This window comes from Alligator mississippiensis, chromosome 5, assembly GCF_030867095.1.
Source record: "Alligator mississippiensis isolate rAllMis1 chromosome 5, rAllMis1, whole genome shotgun sequence".
NCBI lineage: Eukaryota > Metazoa > Chordata > Crocodylia > Alligatoridae > Alligator > Alligator mississippiensis.
Genome location: NC_081828.1, coordinates 43435411 through 43456343, shown reverse-complemented (window position 1 = coordinate 43456343; position 20933 = coordinate 43435411). Strand labels below are relative to the sequence as shown.

Sequence of the window (20933 nt, the reverse complement as noted above, 5' to 3'; positions counted from 1 at the left end):
CTCATGTAGCTGGCTGAGGCCAGGAGGGCTGGCACCAAGAGACCCTATCAAGAGTGTCCCCAGAAAGCTTCACTTGCCTGGAGCATCCAGACTAGAGAGAAAGTTATCTTCCTGGGGACGTAGGCTTGAGAAAGAAGCAACCAGGGCCAGGCAAGGGAGGCGGTAGGTTCTTTCTTTGTGCTACCAAAGGGAAAGAACAGCCAGCAGCTGGGAGCAGGGGAAGCAGCTCAACAGGTCTACACAGCAGGTGAGAATGCAGAAGGAGCTGCAGAAGTGCAGGATGCCAGCTCTGCAAGGAACAGCAACCAGCAGAGCCAGGGAGGAGCACACTGGCCTAAGCAACCCCCTTAGAGCTTTGCTGTTCTGGCCTAGGGCACAGGAATTGGGCTGAGGCTAGGGAATGCCACTGGTGGAGCTAGGGCTGGGGGGAACAGTGAGGAACAATCAGCCAAGGAGAAGGTGGATTGGGGGGTGGGGGGGGAAGCAGGAAAGGTCAGGGGCCACATGGACTGGGCTCATGCCAGTCAGGTGAGGAGAGGAATGAGGAAGAGGTCACAGAGTTGGTGCCTCTTGGACAAGCCCTGCCTGACACTGCAAGCCAACCCTAGCCCTACTCTAGACAAGCAGAGTGTAATTACCTGCTGACTGGCTGACAAGCTGCTCGCTGCACCAGTCTAGGAAGGCTAGACCACTACCAGCCACTGCCAGCCCCATGAGATGGAGTGCCAAGGATTACTGCCAAACAGACAGGCCTGGCGAGGGACAGGACAGTCTAGGAGGCAGACCTGATCTTCATACCTGTTGCCAAAGAGCCCTCTAGAAACCTCTGCTCCATTGTCACCTACCAGCTGCCAGTCTGCCTAAGACTCACTGCTAGACATCCAAGCTGCCCTGCCCAGGACACCTTCATGCAGCATTAGAGGAGGACATTATCAGACCACATTATAAAGGGAAGATGGTGCCTTCTATAAGATGGTGCCTGCAGTAGTTATGGAGGAGCCAGACAGTCCCAGCCAGTCCATGCCCCAGTGGTTCCAGCGCAGGCCTGCTAGGACCTGCATACCACAACCACTAGTTCCATGAACCCAAGGGTGCCCGCTATACTGTTGCACCAGCTTTTGGCCTATGCCTGCTCCTCCAGTGCAAAATGATGGAGGATCAAACCTAGAGGCTACAGAAATCAACTAGGTCAATATAACACCAACCTTGGCATGTGTGTGGCACTGCACTGACATGGTTGCTTCACATCCAATTCAGGAGGCAGCTTAACCAGAGCAGATGCAGCCAGTTTCACTGTGGCGCTTCATGGTGACACACAGGGCACGTCTACACATGCATTAATGTGCCTTTTCTAATGTGCATTAAATTTAGTACCTCTAATGCGAGGTACTAAATTAATGCACATTAGGCTATGCTAATGTGCAGTAGTGCATTTGAATACTTTTTTGTAACAGTTAATGTGCAGTAGACTATTTTAATGTACATTAGTATAATGTCACAGTTTCTATATGATGCTTTAATGCACAGTAAAATAGTCTATTGCGCATTAAAGCACATGTAGATGCACCCTCCGAGACCAAATGTGTTTTCCTCAATAACGCCTTGGTTCTTTCAATCCCTTTGGGATGCTGGGATTGCTTTCTTCAAGCCGGGACTGTCTGTGGCACCCTCAGTAGATGCTCTCAGGCACATCAGAGGCGGCGGTCCCAAGAACAACCACAGGAGGTACCCCTAGAATGGTTTTGCTGCCACTTTTCTGGGTTGGTGCTTGCAAGTAGGAATATATAGGTGGTTCAGAGGAGCCCCTCCTGTGAAACATTAGCAACCTGGTGTTTTCCTACCCTTGGTACCTTTTTACCTGGTACAAATCTGTAGCCTATAGGAGGAAAGGAAGAGAAGAGTGTATCTGAAATAGCCTCCATCCACCCACATAGCAGGGAATCTGAAAACTGCAGATATTGACCTTCAAGGACAGAACAAGGAAACCTTGCAGTCCCAGCAAGAACACATTAGTCCTTCACAAAAGCCAGAAGAGCAGCACAGCAATGAAAACAAGCAAACCCTGCCTGCCTAACTCTGCATCTATAAGTTTTCCAGAAGCAATATAGAAAGAACAATGGGCTCTGCACACTGGATCCAACTACTGGCTCAGATACACCAGGATCTTGCCAACACCCATCCATTCAGAGGAAGCCAGGTGACCTATAATACTGCTGGTGGTGGTGCAATGCTGGGCTTGGACAATGAGGGGCCCACTGAAGCAGTGCACTGTATACAGGGCACCTAAGACAGCAAAGATCCAACACCAGCTCTCCCTGCTTCCCCAGCGCAAAGATCTCAGGGCTGCAGCAGCTGCCTCAGCATTTCTAAGCGTGGCTGGGAACTAACAGCATGGAGCCGTGTGCAAGTTCAATATCAGATCCATTCCAGGTACAACACGCAGCAACATAACATAAAACACACTTACATGAAAGTCTGAGAAGCACTTTACAAAGAGCTGTCCTTGCAGGTGCAGGTTCTACAGACTACCTAAGGCTGTTAAGGAGGACAGCTTTGCTGACTGGTGACCCAGAGCTCCAGATAGCCAGCTTGACAGGGCTGCTCCCTACATGGCCAAAAATCAATCTCTGTATTGAATGTCACCACCATCACAGGACAATGGTAAAGAATCGCAAACAAAGATTAGTTCTTTCTTCTAACACTGAATAAGGAACTCTTATTGTTCTTGTTATTGGAATAAAGTTTCAACATGTCAGTATTAAGCATTCCTGCTTTAGAATCGCTTATCTTCAACCTCAGCTTGAGGTGAACAGCAGGGTGATAGGAAGATAAAACCTGAACATAGTCATGATGATGTGCTTTGCCCTCAGCTCTGGGAGTACTCAGCTCTACTAATTAGCCAGTTAATTAACTGGCCTGAATGTAAAACATCATCATGGCTATGCTGCTCCCAGTTCTGGCTCCTGACCCAGAAGCAGTACAGCCAGGTTCCCATGGCTCTAAGGAGCCTTGTGCTGCATCCCTTCAGCAGGTACGAAAGGACCATGGGCAGGATTGACCTTTTGATGGGCCATGCAAAGGTTCAGTGTTGGGTTCTACTTTTTACTAGATGCCCACAAAAATACAAGTCATGGAATTGGCACCTGATAGTCAGCTTCATGGCTGCTAAAGCAGGGGGAAAGGGAGCACGTGATCAGCTCCAGCTTCTGAAATTGCACCATTCATGCTGCCCTAAAACTGCCCCTGAGTGTGGGACCACATTTTCAAATTCAGGATGACAGTCCCACCTCCACAAGGCCATAGGCACGGTCCCAAAATTCAGAGCAGTTGGTCACTTCAACTTAACAGGCTACCCATGAAAGCACAGTGGATCTCTTTGTCCCTGAGTACCTACAGCAATGAAACACACACCACAGACTCAGTAAATAATTTTCAGCTGCTAAACCCATGTTTTTCCAAACCACGCTCATCTCCAACAAGGACTACAGTATATCCAGGCCAAGTTTCCCATTTCAGCTGGTTCTGGTGCAGATCTCCCTAAAATACAGCTAAATTATTTTGAAAGAGAGAGGATTGTGTTCTTCTCACCCATGCAGAAGGCCAACAAATAAGTTAAAGGGATTCTGCTCAACCTTCCCAGGAGAAAAATGCACCCTTAGAGAGAACTCCACAGTGTAAAAATCTTCTATCCCAAAGGTGAACGTCTCCAAAATGGGAGCATGTAATAGTGTGAGGACGATGCTGCACAAAAACCCTTTTGCTATAGCAAAACTGTAGCTGTGGGCCTGGCTGAAATTGGAATGACACTGTTTCCTGGTTTGTACCGCACTTGAAATTCTCATCCTTACTGTTTATGTTAATGGTTCCTTACAAGCATGTAGCTGGCCAAGCAAATGTGGGAGCAACATGGGACAGGAGGCAATAAAATACCTAATGGGGCACCCAGAGCTCCTGCTCGAGAAGATTTTGAGAGGCATTTTAGAGGACCAAAACACTTCAGAATAAAAAACTCTACAGAAATCTACACAAAGGATCTGCTTGGCATGTGTCTGATACTCTGGACTAGTCAGTGGCAAACAACGTCCTGTTAAACACACTGTAAATTCTTCACATCACAGATCCAGGCTTTCATATGGCCCTGTGCTTTTCCCAACACACATACATGCACTTGACTAGCCAACATCATCATTATATGCTGCACCAATACCTGAGAATGCTGCAATTGGTGCCCATCTCTCATTTACAAGCACAGCGATATTGAGAATTTGAAGGCATGCTCAAACCAGGAGCTGGAAGCCCAGAAAGAACAAGTCAATCAGTAATATCTGACTAAGTAGGCTGTAGACTATGAAAGCTCATGCCTCTCTGTACTGTTAGTTCATAAGATGCCGCCTTGCCTTCTGCCTAACTTCAAGCTAACATGGCTAATTGTTCCCAGTATGATTGTCTTATGCAAAATCTCATATACAGCCTGATCCCAAGTCCACAGAAAGGAGCAAGGGAAGAGTGAAGAGAAGTGAAGGGCAACAATAACCACTGTCACAAGTAGAGAGTAGAATAAGAGATGGGGGTGGAGGTGGCATCTCAGTGAATGGGGGAAGAGGCTACAGGAGCAGGGAAGATGCACCTGGCAGGTCATGCTGGAAAACTGGAAGGCCCTGGGAGGAGCTTGGGTGAGTTAGTGCAGCTGCTGCAGGAGGTGGGCAGCAGGGTGGTGATGGTTTCCATCCCAGCAGCAAAGAACCCGGTTCTTTGCATTTATGCTGCAAGCAATTTGCATATATCATCTTAGCTTCAGCAGCTGCAGCAAGGCTCATGGCAGGGAAGGAGAGGGGGTGTCCAGGACAGCAGTGGGACGACATTGGGGGCCTCAGTTATACCCAGCTGTCCCCCCTTTGCACAGCCACACCACGTAATCGGGTCTGGGCTGGTCATTATCATGCTGGGTCACAACACTGGGCCTTTCAGGGTAGGGGATGAGGATGGGGGGAGGGCTTGGTTATCCTGCTATCTAGGCTAACACCCATCTGTGGAGCTCGGCACTGGGAGCCAGGGAGACTGGACAAGAGCCAGGATAGTTAGGACATGCTAGGAAAGGAGCACAAGGAGGGGGGAGAAGGGGTGGGATGGGAAAAGTGGTAATGCAGAGAATGGCCCCAAAAGGAAGGCGGCCTGGGGGCGGGTGATGCCCTCAGCCCCTGCCCTGGCAGACAGGGCAGATGTGCGCAGCTTCAGCCCAGAGCGAGGCTCTCTGTGCCAGCAGGCCCGGGAGCAGCCTGGGCACCCCACGCAGGGCAGCAGTGCCCTGGGGCAGCAGCCTGGGGGTGGACGGCTGGGAAAGGGCCGCGTAGGCAGGGCCTGTCCCCGCCACTGCCGAGGTCACCCCACACGTCCCCCTACCTGTCCCCTCCACGGCCTCCAACTGGGCCCCCGCCTGTCCCCTGCACCAGCATCTCGCCGCGCCCCATCGCCCGCCCACAAGCACCCCGCCTCCGCCCCCGGGGTCACTGACCCTCCCGCCCTGCCGTGTAAACGTGCCCCCGCACACCCGCCCCTGCCCCAGCACACGGGCGCCTCCCCCAATCCGGATCCCCGCTCCCCCGTGCACACGGGTGCTCCCTCCATGCGGATCGCGCTGCTGCCCCAGCCCCTGTCACTCCGGATCGCGCCGCTCCCCGCTCAAGCAGCCCCGCAGCGACCCCCCATGCGCGGACCCCGCGATCCGGATCCCCCCCGCGCTCACCTCCCGCCCGGAGCCCGCATCGCGCCCGGCTCCAGCGCCGGCGCCTCCCGGGCGCGCCCGCAGCAGCGCGGACCATGCGGGGCGGGCGGCCGGGCCGAGCCGAGCCGGCCCCGCGCGGCCGCTTCATGGGCAGCCCCCGCGTCCGGGGATGGAGGCGACTCTTCAGCCCCGCAGCCGCCGCCGCCTCCTCCTCCTCCTCCGCCCCTTGGCCTCCTCCCCTGCCTGCCAGCCCCGACCCACGGCCTCCTCCCCCTGACAGCCCTCCACCCCACAGCCTCCCACCCCACCTCATCCTCCCCCCCGCAGTCCCCCACCCCACAGCTTCCCCGCCCCACCTGGACAGTCTGCTCCACCAGCGACCTCCCCTCCCCCCGACCCTGTCCCCACCTGCCTCCCAGTCCCTGACAGCCTCCCCTCCCTCCTTCTCCCCTCCTCTTCCCCACCCCACAGCCCTCCCTCCATGGGGCCCCTGGCTGCCCCCCACCCAGAGCCTCCCCTCCACCCCGCAGCGTCCCCTCTCCTCTGACAGCCTCCACTCCCCTCTCCCATCTCACAACCTGCCCTCCCTTTCCCCTCTGCCCTCATAGCACCTCCCAGCGCACAACACAGTCATCCCAGCCACTGCCCACCACAGCCCCCCTGCCCTGCCCTGCCCCTCACCCCTCCCTGTCCCTGCCAGCATCCCCACCTCTCCCCAGCCATCGCCATCCCACAACCCACCCTTCCCTATTGGGAGCATCCTCCTCCCCACTGCAGCCCCCCAGCGGAGGTTTATTTGGGCTGCCTTTGAGTCCCAGGAAGCATCCCTTTGTTCTCACCCTAGCAGGCAGGGTACAGAGGAGCTCCTCATCTCCCTTCTCCAGGACACGGGTCTCTTGGCTCTTTGGGAAGAACTCCCTGAATCCCTGGATTCACTCTTCCTACATGCATCTGGATTGTGAAGTGGACCTCTTAGTGCGAGTGGGAGGGAAGTGAATAGGTGAGGAAAAGGCTGCTTGCCTCTATTTCCAACAGGCCAAAACTAAACATTTCAGAAGCCCTTTGTGAACTTGGATACCCACCTGAGACCTCTTGCAGGGCTTGATTCTCAGACAACAGATGCCAGCACTGTCCCAGAATCAGGACTCTATGGAGGCCCCAACCCAGAGGGCTAGAGGCATAGGTCCTGTCTGCATTTGGGGCCATCATGACCAGCCAATGCTTGAGAGGAAAGCTGCAGCCCCTGGTACAACGTTATCTGCTTTCCTCCCACTGGTGGTTACTTGTTTCTTTGCTCACATAGCCCCAGGTCCTATAATACGGCTTTCCCTATTCTAACACAGAACTAGTCTGCCTCAGTCACTCCATCCCTCAGTCAAGGAGGCCATGGCAGCCAGTGCTTTTGAATCCTTCTTTGTGCTGGTGCCTGGTTTCCTAGTAATTCAACTCAGAGCCTCAGCACCCCTCTCACTCCTCCCCAGGGACAAACTTCTCAACCTTCCCCATCTGAGGCTTCTTGTCTTCCTCCCCACTCCAGGTCCCACTTTCCAGCCCCACAAAGACCCACTTCTCTAACTGAGCTACTAGTTTCCTATACCATACACTTCTTTAATGGGACCTACTTGGCTTCTCACTGCCATCACCTAGGAAGCAACGCCTTTAAAAAGCCAGCCTTGGAACAGCACCCTGAGCCATGCACCGACTCTCCAGGCCAATGCTGCTGTGCTGAGGCACCTAATCATAGAAAAATCGAGCTAGAAGAGCCCTCTAGAGGTCATCTGGTCCACTGCTCCAGACAGGATCATTCCTATTCAAACCATCCCATACAAATCCAGGTCAAACCTATTCTTAAAATAACCCAATTAATTCTGCCACACAGCTACAAGGCATGTTACCCAAAGACACCAACATGTGCCACAGATAAAGCAAGGAGACAGTGGTGCCCAGTGACCTCATGTTGTAAAGGTTGTTAAAAGCTTGCAATTATATATATAGATATATATCTATATCTATCTATAATTATTTATGTATTTATGTATTTATTTGCAAAAATCTAGTTGGTCTAATAAAAGTTATCATCTCTACCATGAGTTCTGATTCCTCAAAGTTGTTAAAATGTGCTTAAGACATCCAACAAAGTGGGTGATGCCCCTTGTTACAGAGAAAGGGTGAACCCCCCCCCTCAGTCCATACCAATCTGACCATAGAGTAAAATTCCTTCTTGATCCCAAATGTGGCAATTGTTTTGACCCTGAACAGAAAGGCAAGGCCCTCTAAGCAGGAACCTCTGGATTTTAGTCCCAGCAGGAACATGCAGGGGACACAGCTCTCCCTACTGCAGAGTTTGGAAGGTAGATGCAAAGAATAGATCAGAAAACTCCTGGGTTTCATGGCATCTGCTCAAACTGCAGATATTAGTGCCTGCAGAGTCCTTTCCACATCTCTTCCTGAGCAACCTCAAAGGGGACTCAGCACTAAACCTGCAGGAGCTGGGGCACAGCATTTGGGGTGCAGCTGGCCCTGCTGCTCTGGACTAAAGACCTAGGAGGGGAACTCCTTCCTTAGGGATCCTTAGGATGCATCAGGCTGGGAGGTCTTGGTGACCTACTGTTCCCACAGGCCTCAGAGGGCTTACTGGGAAAGAATGACTTTGTGCTCAGGTCCTCCCAGTGAAATCTCCCCTTGCAAGCTGGGGGATGAGCAGTACCCTGGCTGAAGGGAAGCAGTTTCTATCAGAAGTGTCAGCAGGCTCCCCCTTGGATGTGCCTGTGGCCTCTGGGATGTGCCAGCTACTGAGCCTAGACCCAAAGATGTCAAAATCAGTGGGCTGCTCTTGAAAAGCTTTTCCTTCTGGCTGGCAAGTGATGTTGCAAGACACATGTCAATGCTTCCAGCTGTCCAGCAGAGGGCACCAGAGAGCTACAAAAGGCAAGAGCATGTTGTACCCTCCCATAATACCAGGGTCAAGGTCATGTGCAAACTGAAGTTTGCAGTCCATTATTATATGGTGACACTACTGTATGAACAACAGTGGCTTAATGTTATGCAAACTAGGAGAACTGCCAAGGGAATTATACATTGTTATAGCATCCAAAGATATTCAGGTAAACCCCCAGCCTCTAAATAACAGAAACACCTCTTGAGGAGCTCCACATCTCCTCCGCCATGCTACTGAATATAGCCACTCAACAGCAGGCTAGGCTACCAACACCTCCACACAGCCCTCCAGGCAGTGGCTGGAAAAAGAGCATCCATCCATCCATCCATCCATCTTCCCCCCTCCACAGTCCTCACTGATCTCATGCCCCAGCATGGCATGAGCTGGGAGCTGTAGCAGTGGAAGCAGACATGGGGTGCTTCTTTCTCTACTGATGGTAAAGGCCAGCCTCAGACAGAGATCAGGGAGGGGAGAAGTGTCTACTAAGCAGCATCCAGAGCTGTGGTACCACCATATCTGCAAACACAATCCACTGCCATCAACCATCAGGTCAGCAAACAGGTACAAGGCTAGTTAGAGTCGAGACCAGGTCGAGGAATGTCAGATCTTTCTCACAGGAGATCAGGAGTATTTTTTGTTTCTATTTGTATGCTTGTTTCCCACTGCTTTTTCATTAAAATTGCTGTTTTATCAGTGCAAAAAAGAAAATAGAAATATGTTTTTAAAATATATTTTCTATTACATTTTCAGTAAAAGCGTGGGGGGGGAAATCTTGAACATTTAACAAAACTGCTTTTGCTGCAAAAAATGAATTTGTTTTCAAGGAAGAGTTGTTTTACATCAAAATTACATCTGGACAGAAGATGTTCAATTACATCACTGAGACTAAGGCAAACCTATTATAACACCCTAACGCTCTTCTCAGACAAACCTCTACACAAGGCAAAATCATCCCCATTTTCCAGAGAGGTGAGGAGTATTGTATCCTGGGCTACCCAGCAGAGCTAGGACTAGCACCCATAGTTCCTACACACCAGTGACCTATCCCCTAGGCCAAAAGTTGAGGCCCCACTCCAACAATAATTACTTCAAGGCCCAATCCCACACCATTATCTGATTGTGTTTATAACCCCACTGAAAGGGTTGGGTAACCTCACCTGGTGTCATGACCAACTTTGAGAAGTGCTGTGCCCAGGCCTTTTTTGTTGTTGTTGTGGCATTTGGTAGGTTGAAAGTCTGTCCTCTATTAATACCTATGGTAGACGGCAGCACACCTGACATCCTTGCTGGTAGTCAGAAAAGACCAACCCCACCCTACTACAGAGCTGCCTTTTCTCTTCCACCCAGCACCAGCATACCTAAGATGGGAACTGAAGAGAACGTGTTTCCCAGTGCACAAGGCCTGCTCCTCCTCTCCACTGCACCCACTCATCAATGATGTTATCCAGATGCAGTGGCAAGACACCCAAGTCCATCAGCTGCAGGCCAGCAGGTGGTGGCCTACCCTCTCTCACAGCCCTGGCATCACCCTCCCACGCATTCCTAAATTCCCTGCACTGATTCTTGTGACTTCACCAATATAGGAAGGAAGCTTCATGTCACAGCCAATCTGTTCCAGCTACACAGGTTTCCATAGGCCCCTGAGTGTGAAACTCCTACCTGGACTAGGATACTATTCAAAGCATCACCTGGAATCAGCCTTAGCTTCCTGAGAGTTCAGCTCTCATTGTATGTCCACAACCTCTACCCTCCACAAGTGCACCAAAATGAGGGACCAGTTGGTGAGTCTAGTGAGTGAAGGAGCTGGAGCTGGCTACAGACTATGTTGCTTACTGTCTACAAGAGAGGAGAGTACACAGGAATCACAGCATCCAGAATTAAATGAAACACTCCGCACTGGAGCTTATAGGCTGTAGGCACATTAGCCACACATCCCCCTAGAAACCAACCTAGCTAATTCTGTTAGAGTTGAAAAGTAAAAATGTTGGGGAAGTGTCCAGTTTCTAAAATGAGGGCAGGCATGAGAGAGAGACAGAGACAGAGAGAGACAGAGACAGAGAGAACCCAGAAGCACAAGACAGGGAACACAACAAGGAGATGAGGCAGCCATATTGACTCAAAGCAAATGCCATCTAGGAGATGCCTTTAATAATGCTGTGTTTGACAACTGTAACATTAAACTAAACACAACTATTTGCCTTGAATTCCCACACACAAAAGAGACTAATAAATACTGTGCTAAAGCGATTCACTTGTGGCAGTATCAATGAGAAGTTAATATTAAATACCAAATCCCTACATTGTGCTAATGTCCAAGTGTCAAGGCATGGCAGAAGTAGTCCAAAGGTAGGACAAGATGGAGCTCTTAACTTGAGAAGAAAGCTGGGCTGATGGTTTAAGAACCAGGAGTCAGAAGGCCTGGGTTCAAAACCTTCCTCTGCTACAGACTTCCAGTGTAGCACTGGCCAAGGCTTTGTCCCTTAGTGGCTTGGCACCACACTAGACAGACAGGAATAGTAGCCCTGCTTTCCTCCACAGGGGCTTGTAACAATCAATACCCTAAAGCCAGGGCACCAAATCAACCAACCCTGCAGTCCAGGTGAGTAGAGCAGGGCCAGTCCACAGGCCAGATTAGGCCCATGGACCTCCTCCTCCTCCCCTTCCCCTTCCCCTTCCCCAGCATACCTAATTCAGCAGCTGCTCCAGCTGGTCTGGGACCTGAGCTGTGTGCAGGCATGGATCCCAGAGCAGCTGGAACGGGTGTGTCATGTAGCCCAGTCCAGCTGAAGTAGCAGCTGCACTGCATATGGTGGCTGCCTTGGACTGCACCACATGTGGTGCCTGCAGCTCCAGGACTGTAGACACCAGCAGCTTCCGGACTTCATCGCATATAGCACCTGCTTAGCCAGTGTAGGACTGGATGGAGCAGGCACCATGTGCAGCATGCATCCCAGAACAGTCCAGTGGGGCGACCACCACATGCAGCACGGCTTCTCTTCCAGAGAGACTGTGCTACATACAGCACCCTGTCCAGCTACTCCAGGATCTCCGCTGAAAGCAGTGTGGGCTCCAGACTGGCTGGAGCAGCTTCTGAATCAGTTATGCTGGAGGAGAGAGCAGGGAAGGGGCAGGGCAGGAGGTCCACGGTCCTGATACAGCCAACAGACCAGTCCCACAGCATGGATGTGTGCTGTACCCCATGTGTGTCTGATCAGACCCATGGGCAGTACCAGGAGCTGGATGGAGAGGCTTCACAGGCCAGATACAGCCTAAGGGCCATATGGTTAACACTTTTGCCCTAAAGGATGCTGGGTGCTCAGATCCAATTCTGAGGAGGTCTAAATAAGCACCCCAGAGAGCAGTCTCAGGTACAGTTCCTGATGAAAAACTCTCTTAACATGCAAGGGGGTCTTTAACCCTTTTTAATTCAATCTTTGCCCTCTCCAATAGCTGGACTAGTTTTGTCCAGCAGGTCTGGTCCTTTATCACCGGGAGTCACAGCAGCTCAGACAGGCAGATTCAGAGGCCACTGCGTCAAACCTTGCTGAGGGTCACAGCTCCAGCAAGGTCAGTGAAGGGCAGCCCTCTTCCACAAATCCTGTGTGGATCTGCAGGGGGCCAGCTCTAGGGTCATGTGTGCTAGAGCTTCCCCGCCCCCGAAGGGGGAGCTCCATGCCATGGGTCACTCGTGGGGCAAAATGCATTCTGGGCACTGCCTCCTTCCCCTGCCTCCTCCAGCTCATAGACCCATATAGCAGCTTTGATAGACATAACCAGTGGAGGAGGGGAGGGCCAGGGGTGGATGGCCCTGAGAAAGACATACTGTCCCTGTGGGATTTGGATACTGGTGCCACAGGAGTAAGCAGTTCTCCCCTCTATGTGTGAGAAGGAGAGTCATCTGCAGAAGGTCCATGCCCTGTGCAGCTTGTGGCAAAAGACCCATGTGGGCAGTGAATGCCTGGGCCAGCACTCCCTGCCCCATGACAGCAGTGTCAATGCCATGCAAGCTCACTGCCTGCCAAGGTCTGACCCTGAGGTCCCACCCCCACAGCTGATCCAAACAATTTAACCCACAATGAGGTTGGCAGAGAAAAAACCTCTCCTTTTTTCCACTACTGACCTTTGATCCTTTCATGGAGCACTGTCCCACTCACAGGGATGAGGCCGGTGCCTAGGGGACATCTAAGTGGGCACTACAGATTAATGCCCTCAAGGTTTGGGTGGAGTTAAGGCCAACCTTACTGTAGAATTCCCTGGCTACATATGATGGTGACATTTGCCCCTACACACAGTAAGCACAAAGCTAATATACCTCTGATATTTCACCACCCCTCCAGGACTCCCATGGGATGTGGGTATGGTCTGTACTCTGTAGGAGTCCATACTCCCGTGCCCAGGCCAAGATTCAAAGAGAACCCATTTTAGCTGAAAAAAAGAGTCCTGTTAGAATTATATAGATTGTTTCTTTTCTCCCTGTTCTCCCCGAAAGCTCCCATCAATACAAAGTGGCTCAAACTCTAAAAAAAAAAAAAAAAGAAGAAAAATCTCTTTTGGGCAGAGACTGAGGCTGCAAAATGACAGCTCAGATGGGGAATTTATTGGAAGATAATAAATGTGTGAAAACAGACATTTATCATGAAAACTGTTCTGCAGCTTTAACTGCTGGCTACCACCCACCACCACCTTTCAAATAACCTACTTATCTCCAGTGTTTGATTTAAAACCTCAGAGTTTTCTATCACTGAGTAGCTGAACTTTGGAGCTGACAGATAAGGACTGAATTCGCCTTTCAGTCGTTCCTGATTTATGCCAGAGTGAGAGAGTACAGCCAACAGCTTGGAGACAGGAAATGGGATTCCAGGCCAATCTGTGATAGGTCTCTCTCTATCTATACAGAGGTGTTTGTATTTGAGCTCTAAAGCTAAATCTTTGCTGTAGTAAAGTAGATAATCTTTTGAGCAATGTTAATTTTCCCATGGAAATGCTTATACAAAGAGAAAACTCTTTAAATCACTCAAAAACAGTGATATTAATTAAGAGTTAGAAATGCCTCTGGCTTTTGAAATGAAAACCATTATTTTTGGCCAGAGCTTATAAAAGGGACATTGACAGAAAGGGTTAAAAGCTATGGCAATAAGCTGCTAAGCAGGGGTCACAGTAGTGAGCAGAGAGTCCAGCAGGTCAGAGTTTATCAAAGCGGGTGCCTCAGAGTGTAAGCTGATGTCTATCTGCAGTCTGGATGAGAGCTGTGTGGCTCGCAGAAGCCCCTACAGCTCCTACACAGTGACTGTGTCTACATGGACTCTTTACTATGCAGTAGACTAATCTATTGCCCAGTAAAATGTCATTATTTAACCATGAGCTAGGCTACTGTGCAGTAAAATAGTCTAATGCACAGTTATCTACTACCTGAAAATACAGGTAGTAGATTAACTACGTGTTAGCTACTGCACAGCAGCGCATGTGTAGATGCTGATCAGAAGCAATGTGTTCCCAGTCAGTCCAGGCAGGAGGGGGCTCACTACTGCCCAGCTAAGCCCCATGTGGCAGGGAGCTGTGCTGGCTGCAGGGGCAGCTGTCTCCCTGTCACCTGGGGATAGGGACCATCCTAGTCCCAACATGGCCAGGAGAGCTGTCATGGCAGCTGGAACTGCTGCATCCCACCCAGGTAGGGTCAGGTCAGGACCCGATCCCCAAGTGGCAGGGAGATCCCCTGCCTGGTGGGGACAGCCACATGGGGATTGGGGCCCTCCAGATCCCCACTTGCCTGGCAGAGGTGTTTCCTCCTGGCAGGAACGCTGACTGGAAGCCACGTGGGGGTCCCAGTCCCCATGCAGTCCCAGGAGGGCCCCAGTCCCCGTGCAGCCAGAAAAGTTGTCCCCACCTGGCGGGAACAGCCATGTGGAAATTGGGACGGTTGTAATCTCCACATGTCCAGGAGAGGCATCCGTGCCTGGTGGGGACACTGCCTGGCAGCCACGTGGGGATCAGGACCAATCCCTATGTGCCTGCCAAGCAGCATTCCCCCCTGGGGCAAGGACATTTATCCTGGCTATGTGTGGATCAGGACCCTCCTGATCCCCAAGTGACTGTACCCACCAGGTGGGGATACCTCTCCCGGCCATGTGGGAATTGGGTCCGATCCCCATGTGGCTGGGACTCAGCAGTCCTGGCCGTAAGGACAGCTCCCCCCCACCCACGTGGGGATTGGGACCATCCCCCTACCAGTTCCAGGCTGATGCCCAGGGGAACATGGAGCTCCTCCTGGCTGCTGCAACGGGGCAGAGCAGGGCATGGTGCAGGAACATCCCTGGTCTCAGCTGCTCCGGTTGGAAGCAAATTTGTTCCCAAGCTGATGCACATATAGATCCTTTCTTGGGGACAGTTTACTTCACCTTTTAAAAATGCATAGTAACCTTACTGTGCATTAATAGCATATGCAGATGTGCCCAGTGTTTCTGACACTGTCCTCTGAGGTGCCTGGTGCTGGCTGCTCTCAGGGGTGTTATAGGCCAGAGGGGCTGCAGAGGCAATCCAGACTGGTAGCTTCCGTAGCCAAGACCAGGGCCCCTTCTCCTGATATGTGCATTACCACCTCAGTGACAACCATGGCACTTGCCTGGGACTGGCAGAGAACATCTTTTCATCAATTATTAACTCTTTATCAACCATTTCTAAATGAAGCCCTGAAATGAGGGGCAGACTACTATTGCTTGGTGCTGGTATGGTGGACCCCAGACAAGGCCCTGGGCTCTGTTGTGATAACCATTGTATAGGCCTGTAAGCAAGAAGATAATCTCTGTCCCTAAGAGTTCCCCCCTGCCTGTCGCACAGGACCCACCAGGTAGGTAAAGCAGAGGAGTGAGGGCAGGGGGAGGCCCTAGGGTTGCCAACTCTGTTTGAATCTATTCCAGGAGGTTTCATCATATCCAGCATTAATAACTGATCTACTGTACTGTACTCAGGAAGGCAAATGTACATTACTATTACATTTAAAAAACCCACTGGACTACTGTATAAATTGGATTCAACATTTAATATTTATTTTAATGAATGTTCTATCATTTATCTCCCAGGTGACTCTCAGCAGTCTCCTGGAGATTATATCTAATTCCTGGAGACTCTAGGGCAATCCTGGAGAGTTGGCATCCCTAGGAGGCCCACACAGCACTCAGAGATGGGTCGCTTTTCCAACACCCACATCAAAGACAACAATGCTGGAAGAGTACAGCCAGCTGCTCAGCCTGCAACCCTGAGAGACAGCATCCTCCTCAGGCTGACAGACAGGGAGGAGGATCCTGGCAACTCCTGCTTCCCTACGGCACAGCCCTCTGCCTGCACCCAGCCCCCAGTCCTCCCCCAGCTGCGTCACTGAGCCGCCCCTTGCTGAAACCCTGTGTCCACCAGTTTGCAGAGATAATACCAAGGTCATCCGTGTAGAGTCTCATCCCACTGGTACAGCCTCTCACAGCCCCTCCTGGGAGTTTACTAGACTATTCTAGAGCAGGACTCTTGCTTTTCTATTAAGAAAACCTCACTCAGTTTTAGAGGCCTTTCTTAGTGCTGAGGCCTTCCTGTACACAGAAGCAAAACAGTGATTGCCAGACTGAGGGACAGCACTGACGGGCAGCCCCAGGAGGTGGGGAAGGGCTCAGGCACAGACTTGTTTTCAACAAAACACAGCAGAAAGTGCCTGGAGTGTCTGCTCAGTGTGTCATTTCCTTTCCACGGAGAGGAGAGACTTTGACACCTGTCCACCATGACCTCCCACGATCATGGTGCTGAGGAGGCTTTCACAGCACAGAGCCAGAATGAGGTGGATTCGGCAAGCCTGTCCACAGTCTTGCTGGTGCTTTGAGTTCCCAGCTCTGCCCGAAAATCATCCATTCATCCTCTCCTGATTCAATCCCAGCCAACGGGTATGTCCAAACCCCAGGTCTCTTCATGTGACAGCACAAGGGACCGAGGAGAGGAGGGCTGTTTAACCAGAGAGTCAACCACTGGAGGGTGCTGCGCTGCGGAAGGGAGGGGATTCATTCACAAGGGTGGCTGGAGTTGCAGCCCTTGACCAGGTCTCCTCTGATTCTAGCTGTCCTGGACTTTCTCCCATCTCTGATGTCATCCCAGCCCTCCCTGGCACATGCAAAGGTTTACTTAGAGGAGAGTTCTGCCTGTTCTGTGACAGGGGCGCAGTACCCACCCCTTGGCAAAAAACTTTCAGGAAGGTTTTGCAAACTCTGATGCTCCCTTCTAGGATTCAGGGGTCTGGCATGGGGCTTACCAGGCTCATGGAGTAGCCATATAGAACCTATAGTTCCCCCACAAAACGAGTGCCCATCACCATGGCTAGCAGGAGCTTCGAGTTGAACAACTGCCCCCCGCCCCCTCCCCATCCTGTTTTTCCCATGGTCAGGAAGGCCTCAGGCCTAAACAGGTATCCAGGCTGTAGCCGTATTGATTTAGAGGCAAAGGCATCAGAACTCATGGTAGAGGTGATATCTTTTATTAGACCAATGAGATTTTTTGCAAAACAAATTCTTTATTTGCAAGCTTTCAGGCACAAGCACCTTTCTTCAGGCATAGGAGAAAAGATTTCATGAAATATGAACTTTCATTTCTGCATAGGACAACTTTTACCATCTTTTCTCCTATGCCTGAAGAAGGGTGCTTGTGCCCGAAAGCTTTCAAATAAATGCAAAAACTAGTAGGTCTAATAAAAGATATCACCTCTATCATGAGTTCTGATTCCTTTTGCCTCTAAACCAATACAGCTACAACCTGCATACCTGACACATGGAAGATACCTAATTTTAGCCAATTTTTAAACTGAAATCTTCATCATTTTACAAGGAGGAAGCAAGTTTTACCACCTAAAACCTGAGAACCTGCTCCTGCCTTTGTTCAAGGTAATTTGCATCATCACAGAGCCCAGAGATACCTCACCACATAAGGAAGTCCTGCCCAGAAGAGCATTCCATCTTTTTAGTCTTCTGTGAAATAGGAAACCTCATAATCAGAAGGAAATATGACTCTACATCCTGCTTGCCATCAAACTATTTTGAGGTAAACAAACTATTCCAACTTTTCTCTGAGCCTAATCTGCATAAAATTAACTGTTCCAAACAGGAGATTTTACCACACCTTCACCTCTCCTATAAAGTATGAACTTTCATTTCTACCTAGGAGAACTTTTACAATCTTTTTTCCTATGCCTGAAGAAGGGTGCTTGTGCCCAAAAGCTTGCAAATAAAGACATTTGTTTGCAAAACTCTAGTTGGTCTAATAAAAATAACACCTCTACCAAGAGTTCTGATTCCTCAGACCTAAATACACATTTCTACCCACAGTGACATAGAGACAGCTAGATTCGATAGTCTGTGCCTCCTCCAGGTAGGATCACACCAGGCTGAGGCGTATCAAGTCATCAGGGCACCCAGGACAACTGTGATGAATGGAAGCTGTGATGACTCCCAGCTGCTGCCATATCACTGGTGTGATGGTGTGACTGTGGTGGTAGCTGCTATTTTTTGCGCCCCCCCCGTCCACAAGTCAGTGCTAGGAGCTGCTGCCCCCATCGCTCTGCTCTAGACACGCTAATGATACCAGGCCTCCACAACACCACCTCCTCTGTGTGACAATGACCAGTAGGGCTGTGCGAAATGGCACCGTTCCGTTTCGACTTGCATTTCAATGAAACAGCTTTTCATTTTGAATTTCGTATCGATTCAAAACCTCTGTTCCGTTTTATTTCGTGAAAACAGTGAAGCACCCATAGGCTATAATGGGGAAGCTCAAAACAGCCTATAACTTTGTCATTTCTACCCTGATTTGGATTAAACTTGCAGGAATGGTAACCCCTTCTGAGGGTATGAAGCCTGCCATGTTTCAAGGAGATAAATGCAAGAGTTTCTGGGAAACTGCACCTCAAAATCTTGAAAGCAAAAAATTCATGTCATGTCCATGTTAAGTCACAGCAGGGTCAAAGCTGCAGGCATGCTAGCCCCTGCTGAGGCCACAAAGCCTGCCAAGTTTCAAGAAGATAGGTTTAGGGGTTTTGGGGAATTGCACCTCAAGCTGGTGACAAGCAAAACTCATGACATGGGTGACACCGTGTGTGTTAAGGAGCAGCAGGGTGAAAACTACAGGCCTGCTAGCCCCTGCTATGGCCACAAAGCCTGCCAGCTTTCAAGGAGATCGGTGCAGGGCTTCTGGGTTCTGGGGCCCTGCACCTCTGGCTGCTGCCAGACAAAACTCGTGACATGGGTGCTTGTGGGACTGTCTGTCTTGGGGCATAAAGGTGTGAAAACTGCAGGTCTGCTAGCCACTGCTGCAGCCACGAAGCCTACCAGCTGTCAAGGAGATTGGTGCAGGGGGGTTGTGGGGCCCTGCACCTCTGGCGGCTGACAAGCAGAACTTGTGACATGGGTGGGTGAAACTGTGTGTGTGTGACAAGGTGCGCCCTCACTCAGCCGAAACCAAGGCAGAAAGCAGAGCAGTTTAAACAATGCCTTTTATGCAGTTTCTCCATCCCCCCCCCCCCGAGCACTGGGATTGGAAGAGACCTCAGGAAAGGATGACAGTCACTGGCCAGCTACACCGTCAATAATGAGACCACTCCTTCCCTCCCCTGCCCCTTTCCCCTCCCTCTCCTTACTTTAGTTTCTGTTTCTGTGTAGGCAAGCCCAGCTTGAACTTCGAAACTCAAAATGTTTTAAAAATTTTGGAACTTTATGACTTGCCTTGTTTCATTTTGAGGCTGTTTCAAAGCTCTCTGTTTCATTTTGATTTTGCTGTTTTGAGCTCAAAATGAGTCGAAACAGCGTCAAAATGGCATTAAAATGAAACTGCTGGCGAAATTTTGCACAGCCCTAATGACTACTACCAGCTGCTTCAGAAATGAGCTGTAGAATACCCTGCCCACGGGAACATTTCCTTGTGCCTCCACCAACTGGTGTCTGGTTTAGGGCCTGAAGCAAGAGGGTGTTATAGCTTTCACCTTTATTTATCTAGGGTCAATGTAGCTGTGGATGGTCTCATCCCTCCTATAAAAATCTAGTGCTCTGTGAGATCTAGCAGTGGTGAGTCCCACAGACTAATCATGCTTTATGAAAAGACCATTCCTCTTCTTCAAGTTTGAATGTGTGACCTTTCAATTTCGTTGACTTCCCCCGATTCCTGCACTGGGAAAGGTGACTAGGAGCATAGTACTTATCTTCTGTCGGCAAGGTACTGCTCTGTATACCTCTCACTTCCCTCCATTGGAAGCTGCAGTCACAGGGTCTCCAGTCTTCCCAGGCCTCAAATGGTGTTTGTCTCTTTGCTGTAGGTCTTCTCTTTCTGCCTTGTTCTGTTTGAGAATGGGTTACCCATACAACAGATGTTCAGTGCACATAAACCAGTTTGAAAATGGTTGAAACCAGTTTGAAATAAACCTGGTTGAATGTAGTATCAGACTTAACAGATTTGGGTCAAACCAGTTTATGCAATGGCTGCCCCAGACCCCTTGCTTGTTTAAGATAAACCAGACTCCCCCAGCATCCTGGCATACTCTCTGTGCTGAGCAGGGCTCTCTGCTCCACAGCAGGGCTGGCCCCTCCCCTCTTCTCTCCAGCTGCAGCACACCTCACCTCTCCTCACCACTCCCTACTAAGCAGGAATTCCCTCCTCCCTTCTGCCTTGCTGAGGAGGTGTCTGTGTATTAGCCAGCAGACCACATGCTGACTATGGTGGGTGCTGAATCAACAGGCAGAATCAACAAGTAGCTGGTTACGTACCTCTGTTCTTTTCTTAATTTGGTGATAAACAGTGTTATTAATTCCCTGTTGGGCTAATCATAGTGTCCTGCCCAAGCCTGGCCATACCACCTCCCCTCCCCCCCAGCTCCATGCTGTGGAAGGAAGGGAGGGCTGCTCTAGTGCCCCCAGGCTTCTAGCATGAGCCACTGCAGGCATGTGCCTACATTTCTGGGATGTCTGTCCAGTTACAAAACTGGTTTAGCCTAGCCAGTTTAGACTAACTTGCAAAGACTGAATCAATTCTGGCTCAGGTTTTTTGAATGTCTGTCCCTAACCATAAAGCGTATCACACTAGCTTATATAATGGTATCACTGCATAGTCAGTGTGATTCTCCATCCTGTTTACCAGCCACCCGGCTGTACCTTCTCCTGGCTGGGATGAATTCCCACCCCACATAGCACCTCTGCAGCCCAACACCAAGCTAATCAGGAGCCCAGCCCTGCTTCTCTTGGCATCTGTGGCAAAACACCCACTGAG

At 50.4% G+C, this 20933-nt stretch overlaps 1 protein-coding gene across 3 annotated transcripts in view; it reads right to left on the bottom strand.

The window, feature by feature from the left end:
* The window catches only part of LOC102562600 (myomegalin), a 135693-nt gene extending 129842 nt beyond the window's left edge, over nucleotides 1–5851 (bottom strand). For all 3 annotated transcript variants that reach the window (XM_059728264.1, XM_019486523.2, XM_059728265.1), the window contains exon 1: nucleotides 5744–5851. In XM_059728264.1, the coding sequence (XP_059584247.1) occupies nucleotides 5744–5819 (76 nt within the window). In that variant the 5' untranslated portion in view covers nucleotides 5820–5851. The remainder of the gene's footprint in view (nucleotides 1–5743) is intronic.
* Nucleotides 5852–20933: the final 15082 nt, after the last annotated feature.